This window comes from Leptonotus elevatus, chromosome 15 (genome assembly GCF_054856555.1).
Source record: "Leptonotus elevatus isolate MCC_2025b chromosome 15, RoL_Lele_1.0, whole genome shotgun sequence".
Taxonomy (NCBI): Eukaryota; Metazoa; Chordata; class Actinopteri; order Syngnathiformes; family Syngnathidae; genus Leptonotus; species Leptonotus elevatus.
The window spans coordinates 6,860,140-6,872,928 of NC_141253.1; the positions used below are offsets into that span (position 1 = coordinate 6,860,140).

A 12,789-nucleotide genomic window follows, 5' to 3' on the forward strand; every position below is an offset into this window, starting at 1 on the left:
GTACTAGCTAGTAGCCTACCAAAACAGCCAAAAGATATAGCGTGTAACAGAAAAACTGGAGCATATGGACACAAAATGAAAGATATGAAAGGTGAAAAACTGACCTAGAAAATATTCGTCATTCTTGTTTATTTGCTATTGATTGACACGAGAAATACAGTACTGTAGTGGCCATTGCTTCTTTTTTTAAAGCTCATAATTTACTCCATAGAGTCCATTTAAAACGCCAGCATGAATGTTTCTTTGTCAGTATCCGCCCTGCGACTGTCTGGCAATAAATCATGGGTGTATCCAGCCTTTCATCCCAAATCAGCTGGGATAGACGACAGCTCGCCCATGAGGACTAATGAGGACCAACAGTTTGAAAATAGACGGCTGGATGGAAGTGGCTGTATTTGACGTGAATCGTGGTTCAGTGCCAGTTTCAGTTCAAAGTTCATCGCTGAACACCATTTTGATAGTTTTGATCCAGACGGGTAAAACTTTTCAACAGTCAGGAGCTAACGTGTTAATCAAAGCTTGAAACCTTGAGGATTATTTCTGGCTTGTTCAAATCAAGAGATTGTGCCTCAAAACACATAAGAGGGCCACCAAATATGTATTTCCTCCCCGGCCTCCAATCTTGAAAGGCGAGCTGATCCTTGTAACGATGTCTCCTGAGCCTTTTTCATCAGCTCTGATTTCCTCCAGGCATCTTTCTGCCAATCTCCCAGCTCTCTGGTGAATATCCCATGGGCTGACTGCTGGAGATGGCTTCTTGTGCAGTAATAGCCCATTACATATAATTTCTCTCACACAGACACAACGCGCACACACACACTGTCACAGTATGATTGACACCGCATAATCATTGGAAAATGGCTTATTTTTCAAGTGAGGTGAGAAAACAGGTGTGACGCCCACAGACGTTTACAGCAAATAGTGGCAGCACACATGAGCACAAACGAACATACACATGCCATGGTGCTGCAGAATTGATAACACTGAATTTCTGAGAAGAAATTGAAATAAATGAAACCCTTCATCATTGTCACAAAGAAAATTATACATCGCTTGATGGTGCCCATCTGGTTCTCTGCTTGTCTTGTATTCAGTTGGCTAGTCTTTGAGACTAACACTGCTAGGTTCTTATTTCGTAGACAATACAAAAAACTAAGACAATGTGGATTGGACTCTGCCAAAGATACCAAAGAATTGTGTAGGCACTGCCGAGGAGGATAGGGGGTCCAGTGTGGTGGCCACAGTCGATCTCTGCTTTTGGCAGATGATGTGGTTCTGTTGGCTTCGTCAATCTGTGACCTTTAACGATGACTGGAGCCGTTCACAAACGAGTCCAAAGCGGTTGGGATGGAAATTAGCATCTCCAAACCTGAGACCATGGTCCTCAGTCGGAAAAGGGTGCAATTGCAGTCTCCAGGTCAGGTATGAGAACTGGCTCCAAGGGAAGTTTAAGTATCTTGGGGGGTTTTCAGAGTGACGGAAGAATAAAATAGGATATCGACAGAGCCAAAAGGTCGATGCGGTCCTACCCTCAGCTATGGTCATGACTGAAAAAACAAGATCCAGTTTCCTCCACAGGGTGTCCGGGCTGTCCCTTGGAGATAGGGCGAGACGTTTGGTCATCCAAGATGCTGCTCCTCTGCCTTGAGAGGACCAGATGAGGTGGCTTGGGCATCTGGTTAGGGTGTCTTCTGGATGCCTCCCTGGTGAAGTGTTCCATCTTGGGAACGACCCAGGACGCGCTGGAGAGAATGGGTTCCCCAGCTGGCGTGGGAACGCCTTGACATCTCCACCAGAAGAGCTTAATGAAGTGGCTCGGGAGCGGGAAAGTTTGAGCTTTTCTGCTATTGCTGCTGCTCCCACAACCAGACTCTGGACAAGCGGAAAGAAAATAGATGGATGGCAATTTTAATCCTGAGGTTCTATTAATCTCCCATCCATTTTATCTGCTGCTTATACTGTTCAGGGTCACTGTAATATTTCCTTGCTTGACGTAGGGCTATGTTCTGGACTGATCGCCGATCAATTAAAGGACGATTGTGAATGTGGAGCTGAGTGGGAACAGCTGTAAAAAAAAAAACACATCCAAGAGGTTGGATGGATGGGTGGATGATGGCGGATAAAGTTCCTGCTCATCTGTATTTTTCCAATGGAGAAATTTGAAAAAGGACTAATCAAATGTATTCCCAACCCGCATTCTGGAACAGATTGTGTTTTACTTCCAATGTATTTCATCCTTTTTTTCCCACTTTGTCCTGCCACCCTACTTCCCACACACAAACACTGCCTCCCTGCCTCCCTTATTTACTTTGGATGTAATTGAAATCTCATCAGCTCTCAGTTTAGTTACAGTAGATGAATAATTCATACATTGGTGACGTCTAGGTTTAGCTTCAATTACATACTCTGTGACTATTTCCTGTGGGAACGAAATGGAAAAAGCAGAGGCAACTCTTTAAAATGTTGTTTACATTTGAATAAATCAATCTTGTCCCATTATAAATATCTTTCCTCGTGCCCTCGGGCCACTGCAGTAGCATGCTTTTACATGGCTCTTTAAAGATTCACGGGTGATAACTGCTGCCTGTGCCACGCAATGTTGCTTCGAAAACAAATATTTACAATGCAAGCAGAGGGAAGCATCTATTGCCAAACTCAGATTACCGTTCGAGGAATATTACCTAGCCTAAATGAACACCACAAAAGCCGTTAGTGGGAAGAGGGAAAAAAAGTATGCGCAGAAGAAATTTAGTGTAGCAGAAGTCATTGCTTCTGGATTTCATTTCCTTCTCACTCCTGTCTTCATCATTCTGCTTTTGTTTATTCTCGCGGTGCCTGTTATGCGATACACACACGGCTGTCATTAACACTCATATTTATGGCACTACATTACTTGGCTTTATTAAACTTCCCTCCATAGTTTCTGCTCAGGTGCATTCTGTATACTTATTGGAGCATGGTAGAGAATGTGAGTAGAAGTATTTGGCTACATATTATGCATTCATTTTCTATTGTGCTTATCCTCATTTAGGTTCACAGATGCAGTTAACTAGCTTGCTATGCATATATGCCAATAAATAAATAAATAAACATATATATATATATATATATATATATATATATATATATATATATGTGTGTGTGTGTGTGTACACATACATTTCTTTTTTTTAAATATTTAGTTATTTATTTTTATTGCAGCCCAACACAACTTCTTCAGTTTTTTTTTATCACTTCCTCTGTCCTGCCCAAAATAATTTATTTCGACTTCAATGTAAATGCAGCACAGATACAGAACCGCATCATCGTGAGTCTCGGGCTTTTGGGAGACCATTAAATTTGAACTTGCTTTGAGGGTAGCAGGTGGTAGGATATGAGTTTGACGGTTGAGGAATCCAAACTGAAGAATTAAGGTGTTTACACACTGGAGCAGTGATGAAAAATTGATCTGCTCACTGGTGAATACATTAAATATGGCAGCAATGCAAATTTGTTACACACTTGGTGATAAATTGATCTGCCAACTCATTTGGCAGTGTCTGTGTTCCAGTTTCTCATGTCATGTTGGGTTGTTTATGTGCTACCTTGATGGCTTGCAGCGCTTTTGTTGTTTTCTTTCATATTTGTATACATTTAGCGTCACTGCGAAGCTGTGTGGTCGTTTTAAATACATGCGCAATTATCTTTGATTTATGATTAGTTTGACATTAAACTTCAACTGCGAGTGGCAGTAAACAGCTTGAAGCCACTGTGTTTAGGAATAGTTCACTGCCACCATACAGCAAATTCACCATCACAGAAAGATTCTCAAATTATTCTTGGATTACCAATTGTGGTGGTCTCATACATTTTTAAGGCAAAATCCATGATCAGCTTCCCATTTGCCGACTCTTTGTCCTACCACCCTTATCGCTCCTCCTGTTCTAAAGTCTCAGTATAACACCGTGAGCGCCACCCTCTAATCTCTTCATCGCCTCCTCGCAGGTCGAACAATGTGTCCTGACAGTTGACAAGACCCTGCCTCCCCCCCCTCCCCCAGGAGCATAAACAACTGTGACTGGTAGCGAGATTAAGGAGTCCAAGATAGCATCTTGTGGGGCAGATTGAAAGAGAGAGGGAGATTTACGACGATAGCAAGAAGAGAGAAGCGCTCAAAGGATAAAGGAGCAGCAGCACTTGCATTTGCAGTCCTGTGCACAAAAATGACATTCCATAAAACCTAACTGACATCAGACAATAACTGGAAAGCCTGTGTGGGTAGGCAAACAAAGGGATATCAGGATACTGACCCAATTTTCAGCTTCTTGGCATTGTAGTTTGACGAGCTGGAGCTAGTTTGCTGTATGGAGCCACAAGGTTTCATTTTTTAATAAAAATCCAAAATAGTAGCCAATTCTACACAGGGATGCTGCAACCAGAAGTGTAACAGAAGATCCAATATTCACTTTTTACACAGATGCTGCCTCACCTCTTATGAGCCTCTGGATGTGAAATATTTAGACATCACCCCCCCCCCCCCCCCGAACCCCCAATCCATGTCAGATTTGAACCTTATTGAACACCATATGTTCCGTTATACATGTGAATTCATATTGCACATATTTGTCTGACCACTTTCTTTCTTTTTTTACCCAACATAGTTAGTCTGGATTACAATAATGACGAAATCACACGACATACCATCACAACAGCCACAAGTCAACTATTGAGCGCACCGAGTTTCGTGATCACCTGCAGCCAATGACAGCCAAGCAGGGCGTATCATCGCATTGACCTCCGCAAAACCCCTGAGACCGACTCACCGAACTTCTGGGATTTGATCGAACCCAGGTTAAGACCCTTGAGAGGTTGAGGTATTAGGGATGGCCGAGTACCGATACTAGCCTTGTTTTACGGTATTGCGAGGCTGTTGATAGCAGCCACCGAGCATAAAGGCATCAATTTGACATCGAGTAAGTCCTCCTTGGCAGTAGTTGGCGCTACACTGCGGTAGGTGGCACATCGCTGGATCATCATCTGTTAATTATTTATAATTGTATCCATTTGGTATACTGGAAACCACCATTTATCCCAAAGCACTATGTAAGGAAATGAGTGGGTTAAACAATTCTGTATTGTCACTTTGTGACCTTATTTGGGTAAAAAATGGAATACAAGTCAATTGGGTCGACAAAAAACTTTTTTTTGTTTTGTTTTCAGAGTTTTCAATTGATCAACTTTAATGTCATGTATAATATTAAACAACTTTTTACTAACAACTAATTAAGGTTGGTGACCATCTTTGTTTATTTGAAATGCTCTGGGAAATACATTGGTTTTTATTGGTTTTCCTGAAGGAAGAGAACATTTACCCAAGGATCCATGAAGAAAACATACTAAAATATAAGGTAGAGCATATTGCCGCTGTTTGTTTGCGCTATCTCTCTCTCGCCTCCCACATGTGCATTGCAGTTCAGTGCACAGACTCTAAATAGTAACCCTTCATATGTGCGTGTGAGCCGGCAGACCGCAACAGAAGATCCGCGGATTCAAAGAAGCTGAACCTGGGAGGAAAAAAAATAAATAGACCTGAAAGCGTAGCCTGGTGCAAATCCCACCTGGGACTGCCTCACAGCTTGTAGGGTTTTGACAATATTCATCCATCCATCATTTTTCTATAGCGCTTGTCCTCATTAGGGGACATTGAGCTGAACAAGTCACCGGCAGGGCTGACAATGGATTTGTATCCATCACTTGCGTGGATTTTCTCTGTTTTCATTCCAGAAATAATGCATGTTAGATTCATTGTCACCATACAGCACCCCCTACAGTCAATACGTTGAACTTCAAGATGGCCTTGTCAATCCCGGTTATAATTAGCACCAGAGAAATCAACAAAATGACCCCTGTGGGTCATTTTCATCACCACACCAGTCCAGCTTCACCGACCAACTACTCATCCCCCTGAAAAGTGAACTCTGCACATGGCCTTTTTAAATGCCAGGTCGCTTTAAAAACAAGCCATTTATTATTGCTGTAGCGACTTTCGTCCTGATTTTAGATTACAATATTGACTCCATGTTTTTGACAGACTTAGTTTAGCACAGGTGGAGCAGTGAGCCTCACCAACAAAATAAGAATTTTCACTTTAATTCAGTGTCGTAATGAGTTGCCCTGCCCCTTCCTGTAGTGTAGCCCAATTCTTTTAGAATTGAATCAAAGTGTAAAGTGATTTATTTCAGCTACTAACAGTGAGGAAAAGATCAAAGAGTTAAAAAAAAAAAAAGAAAGAAAGAAAGAAAAAATGTTCTTCATTTGCATGTAGTTATGTCACGTCCTGTTAACCTAACGTATATGCGCCATGCCAAGTGTTGAGTGAGCTCGCTCAGGTAACGACCGATCGCGGCTCACCTGTTTTCTGAAGCTGAGCTGTGATTGTTTGTTACCTGATCCCTGAGCAGCAACTGTGATGTCATTTTCAGTGACAGCAAAAGGCAAAATGGCCGCCCAATGAGAAGAATAAAACAGTGGATTTTGCTGCTTAATTCATAGTCAACAAATGCAATATTTATCAGGACGCCATGTTCAGATTAGTGGGGGCCCAAACAACATATTATTGTAAAGAAAATTTCCCTTTTAAACTAGTTTATTGAGTAATCCCCCCCAAAAATATATATTATTTATATATATTTTTTTAGCTACTTTACAGTATCTATGATTGTTTTGCTTGCTTCTTTCTTTCTTTTTAGCATAAAACACTCTGTGCTATATTTTATTTACAAAAAGTGCTACATAGAGTCTGGTTGATGGATGTATTGATTGTTTTTGTTACTGTATAATGCCTTCATTGCCAGATTTTTCTTTCGCTATAACTTCTTCACTGACAACAATTTGAAATAATACACGCACAAAAAACACACACACAAAAAAAGACAAAATGTAGGAGACTTTGGATGATCATGTTTCATTTGTGTTCTAAATGTTTGTTTTGGATCACATTTTATTTCTAATTTGTGGTCAGATTTCAATTTGTTAACTGCAAAACCATTCAAGTTCTACGGTCCTCAATATTAAATACCAAAATTTGTATTATGTCTTAGTTACGTTTTATCCTCAGCATATTGAGTTTTGAAAACTCACTTAAAAACCCTCTTCAGTCAAAGGTTGTTTACATAGAATGTGATTTATTAAAACATCCTGGGAGCTAATCATTGTTTTTGCCAAACATTTACTGGCACATGGCACTACCGAGTGTTTTGAAATATTCTAAGCTCAACCCTCTAAAGTGTTGAATGAGAATGTATCACTTCAGTTGTGGAATTTAAAAAAAAACAACAACATTTTTTTACAGTACTTGTTTCCAGGTCCAATCCTAAAATTCCAAATTTCCAGCCAAAAGTAATGTTAATTATTTCCTTGTGACTGTAGGTATTCTCTCTGTATATTTTGTGTCAGCATCTATGTTTGTATCCATTCTTTTGCATTTGCCGATGGTACAGCCCTGCCGCATCCAACGTTTCTTGTGAGCCAAAAGCATCCTGTGATGGGAGTAATGGGCTAATAATGTCCCATGTTGTACGAAGCCTGCAGACATCTCTGCATGCCATTATGTAATTTGCTCACCATCTGTGTTCAATAACAGTTGCAGTCTGGTGGTTCAGAGCTTCTTCTTTTCTTTTCTTTTTTTTGCAGTAGACCAAAATGAGACCTGGAACAGGTGTTACTAAAACATGAATTTCTATAAATGAATCCATACATTTAAAAGATCATTTTGTTCCCAGCAACTACATTCAGCAAAATGGTGATTTGTGTTTTTAATCATTCGTTTTTATTCATTTCAATGTTTTTACATGGAACCGGTTTGTGTCGATGACCATAATATTGTGTTGGAAAAAAAATACTTAATTAATCGACTGAACTGCAACTAAATTGTGCCATTAAAAAAACTCACAAAAAAATGAATGGCAAAAGTTATTTGTCCTTGGTGAAATAATATTTCAGATATTTGTAATTCAGTTTTGACAAGGCACTGAGATCGTTTTTGCCAAATCACAGTTACTTTACAGTTATCTTGAGTGAAAGTTGCAAGAATTATTTTGGTAATAACTGAAATCACGATTAGGACGATCATTTATTTTTGGTACAAAACAAGAACATTTTTAAACGTAAAAATTATTAAGACAAATACAATTCTTTGAAACACCATAAGTTACTTTTGGATTAAACAAAATGTATTAAATTAGTTATTTTAAAATTTATCAATTTCAACAACTCAAACAACTTAAAATGAGTATTAATAATCATTTTTGGATGATTATGCTAATTTTGTAATTGTGGAGTGTAATGATTGAAATTGTAATTTAATTTTGAGTAATTGCACAACCCTAATTAAAAATGTAATTAACTTGTTGGTTAGACAATATTGACATCTACAACAATAACTCCAGATGTCAACTACTCACTGTACTTGAAACCGTTTGACCTTGTATTCTTTATTTACTTTAATCTCATGAGTCGTGTGATTGGAATTATGGATATGTGTCAAAGATTTCATTTGGCAATTAATCAAAAGGCTGTCAAGAAAGATAAAAGTTACATATTGACATTGTCACTCCTACGGATGTATTACTTTTATGCTCTCCGCTCCCCAAAAAGAAGACCTGCATTGAAAGTATTATAGTATAGTATGGTTTTGATTTATGACTTTGCCGTCGATGCTCCCATTTGTCTCACTCAGCAATGTGTGAAGGACATCCAATAGACGAGCTGCCCGTGGAGATTTGTTTCCTTATATATGCGCTTAGTCGTTTCATGCAGAACATCTGCAATCATTTTTAAAGTAACATTTCAGCAGAATTTCAATCAGTCAAAAGTTACAGGGTAGAGGTAGATCATTGCAATGAATGTGTGAGAAGCCGGGTAAATAATTTAGATGTACATTACAGAGGTATACACATTGTCCAATTAAGTCCACGAAAACAACAAAATAAGCTGTTTTTCTAATGTGCAAAACACCACTTTGCATGTATCACACAACCCCATTGGACACGCAGATACAAATCTTGACAGAGACCAACAGATTGCGGTGTGTATTTTTAATGAGACTCATCCTGCCTCATTGTGAAAGCTTTTACCGCTCCGTCTTGTACAAGTATTGACTTTCTGTGCTCACTGTGCCCATTTGTGCACATCTGAAAACCTCTACAAAGAACCAACACTATGGTCGGATGCTGGTGTTGTAATTTCCACGCTAACATGCCCAAAAAACACATGGGAGTCCCTTGGACATCGATACTGGATCTCAGCCACGACAAACGTGGTGCACGTTGACAACCGATGGCTAAAAGATGTCGTGGAGTCACTCAGTTGTGACTAGCTGTAATTTACTGTAAGTGCTCCTGTTTTACGGGGATGTGGAGAGAATACAAAAACGGGAGCGATTTAAAAAGATACAAGACTTGTAACTCATTTTCCAGTATTGGATTAGCCATTGTGCATGAAGAGTACAAATGCAAATATTATCTGGCATCTTATTCCCTGAATTTTCTTTTAAACAAATTAAGTATCAAAATAAGAACATACCGTGATGAACGCCATTATCCTGGTCACGTGATCGTGATGACGTATCCCGTGCGTAACCAAAAGCCGTCTTCGTTCATTTCGTTGGGAGTTTGATGACGTAATGGGCAAGAAAAGGCCGTCTTCTATCCCAATTACTGCGCCAATTCTGATCAGAGTAAAATCCTCAGCACGTCAGGTTTCATGTCATTCCGTGTGTAGGTGGGATGGTCTCTCTTAACGTGGGCAAAAGCGTGCTTAGAACGCAACATGTTGCTTGGCCTAGCAGAGTCACCCGGATGTTAACAGTCCAGGTTAGGGAACGTCCACAAATTACATTTCCAGAGTGAATAATGTCAATGGGGACTTGACTGGTAATTTGAGCCTCTGTAACAAGCAATTTGCAGACGGTCCCCAACTCCTACTCGCTATGAATGAGTCGGCTTCTCTCATCCGGCTTTCGGCTGGATACAAATCTTTGGCGAGTTCTCCGTGGCTGCACTTGTTTTGAAGAAGAGCTTATTTGCTATAGGAAGTAATTCCACCCTTGATGTCCGCCGTGGGACGCAATAGTTACTCGTGAGTGACTTTGTTGTCATTAGCGGCCTTGTCATATATGCGCGTTTTACGCACGGTGATCACGTGACTGTCCAAAATGGCCGATACTGTACTTCATGCAAAAATATTCATAAAAAGTGCTTTAAAACAATAATCGCTCAACACAAATTGACATTTTTTTCAGGGAAGAGTTGAAAATAACAATTTCACAGAATTGCTGGTTAGTTTTTCATAAGTATTGTATTCCTTTAAACAAGAAAGGCTTTCAAGAGAGGGCAAAGACGTGTGCCAAGGTGGAAAGATTGTCTGCATATCAACACGAAGCTGGTGTAGAATCTATACGTGACTGTACCAAATTCAGGACAGGGATAAATGGTCAAACATTTTTACAGCTAGAACGAATGTACTTTCATGTAATAAATAATAATTATATATTTTTTGAAGTTGTGATGAATATCACGGGCTGTGAATGTGACCACAGTTTGTTTGCATTCTGGGACAAAGAAGGAACCATCCATTTGTTATTCCGACGTGCACCAAAATGTTTCTTGTTATATGTGCCACTGATCCCCAGCGTGTCAGGAATTTTTTATTTTCTGTGCCTAATCTTGCTGACTAAATAACAACTAAATATCGATGCAAACCACACCTCTGCCGCCTTAGAGCTTTCATGCTTGACTCTGGTAATTATTCCAGAACTTTTAGGACATTTATGTGAAAATATATAAGCAACTACATAGTAAACTTGAAAATAAAAATCGATTAAAAGTATGAAAATAGTACACCGTATTCAAAATACAAATTTAATTCTAGTCATTGGTTTCATAACATGGATTGGTGAAAATCTATTTAAAAAATTGGTGAGAATCGCATTTAATAAATGGTTGTGTATGACATTCAAAATAGTTATTAATGTCAAAATATTGCGGTCTTTTTTTAATTTTTATTATGCACGCAGCCTAATTAACTGATTAGTGCGCTCTGAATTGTCTTGAGGTGTGATTGTGAGTGTGGATGGTTGTTCGTCTGTGTGCCCTGCGATTGGCTGACAACCAGTTCAGGGAGTACGCCGCCTACTGCGACCCTTGTGAGGAATAAGCGGTTAAGAAAATGGATGGATGGATTAACTGATTAGAAAAAAGGAGGATGAGAGCGTGCAGTGGACCAAAAAATGTTGAAGGCGTCCTCATAACATTAAATGTAGAAAAAAATTAACACATAACAGGTGCTCTTCAAATTTGGCGGGCAAAAAATGATTTGAAAAAAGTGCCATTTTAATCAAAATTCTAATATGTGATTAATCTGATTTAAAAATGTAATCTTTTGACAGCTCTAGTGAGAATTCAACACATCTGAATCAGCCATCATGATTGTGTTTCATCTCTTCTAGCAACTATTAATATGCAATAGGTGGTGCTAATTATCCAATTAGATGTTATTAGACTGCTGCGGAGGCGCAGAAAAAGATAATTTGCGAATGTTGAATAATTTTCAAAAATGAGGTCTGAGCAATAGAAGTGAATAAAAGCAAACAGGTGGAAATACTGTTGACAATTACTTTCTGATTTGTGAACAGGATATAATATCGTTGTTTTTCTTTCTTGGTTGTTTTCTGTACATTTAGGATATAACACCTAATAACTAAGTAAATGGAGAAAGAAAGAAGTTTAAGCAGCAATTGATTATGTAAGCAAGAAAATAGTTATTTGAAGATCATGCAAGTACAACTCCAGTGTTTTGTATTAATTCACTTGTTTAGTTACATAGAGCGAAATTGTGAAATTCATGTTAACGGCTCGATTTGTTTTTGAACCTTTACTTGCCCTGAATCCACTATTGATTCGTCCTAGTACTGAGAATCACCAGCATATCAAAAGTGACAAGTTCAATTCTTTTTAAATGTCTCTACTTGGTGCATTGCTATGCCACTCTCAGGGGCCCTTACAAAATCAATGGAGCTGCAGGCCAAACAACTGAATTGAAAAGTCTTAAGTGCTCACATTTCATGTGATGCAGCTATGTGGCCGTGATCATTGAATTAATTAAAAATGGGGGTGGGGGGGGGTGGGAGGGGGGGGAGTAAAGTCTTCCAGAAAGCGTGTGTAATTTGATGTTGTCCACAATACAATTTTTTTCCTCCATTAGAAGCCATTGAAAGGACAAAGATGTATTACAATACATAAAATGGGGTTAGGTTGTCCATATGACCATAATTGTAACCCTTATTGGTCATTAGTTGCGCGTTTTAAAAAATGTGTGGCGTTAAAGGAACTTTAAATTAACTCAAAATTAACGCACTAATTTTGACACCCTTAAAATAAATACATAAATAAATAAATAAAGATTGAGTGTCACGCCAAGTTTCCACCAAACAGTACTCTGTGATTCAGATCAGTAGGTATAAAGGAGATTCTGTATACAGTGTTAAACAATCTTGGACAGTTCATTCAGTGGTGCTGACACACCGCCATGCTGCCTTGGTCTGAATTGTTACATTTCAGCCATCTACAGTAGTGTCCACTGTCCACCACAAAATACCACTATTCAAATCTTGCAATTGATCTTTAACAAATCCAGATCCCAAACCATCTAATAACAGTGCAGCACAAAACGGAGGCCCAACATGATAGAGACCTACCCAGCTTTACAGGAACCATGTTGTTCCTTAATACAATTGTCCTCTGAATCCTTCTA

The 12,789-nt window shown here is 39.1% G+C and overlaps 2 protein-coding genes across 2 annotated transcripts in view; one reads left to right on the plus strand and one right to left on the minus strand.

Annotated features, from left to right (window-relative positions):
* Positions 1 to 224: 224 nt before the first annotated feature.
* LOC147161789 (uncharacterized) lies at positions 225 to 9,861 on the minus strand. Its single transcript, XM_086096659.1, has 2 exons — positions 9,562 to 9,861; positions 225 to 1,872 (listed from the first exon to the last, which is right to left on the minus strand). Exons 1-2 carry the CDS (start codon positions 9,574 to 9,576, stop codon positions 1,288 to 1,290), a joined length of 600 nt encoding a protein of 199 aa, XP_085952785.1. The 5' UTR covers positions 9,577 to 9,861; the 3' UTR covers positions 225 to 1,287.
* A 3-nt stretch (positions 9,862 to 9,864) lies between these two features.
* Positions 9,865 to 12,789, plus strand: part of sfswap (splicing factor SWAP) — a 47,014-nt gene continuing 44,089 nt past the window's right edge. The window contains exon 1 of the mRNA XM_086096657.1: positions 9,865 to 10,116. Within this exon, the coding sequence (XP_085952783.1) occupies positions 10,088 to 10,116 (29 nt within the window). The 5' untranslated portion in view covers positions 9,865 to 10,087. The remainder of the gene's footprint in view (positions 10,117 to 12,789) is intronic.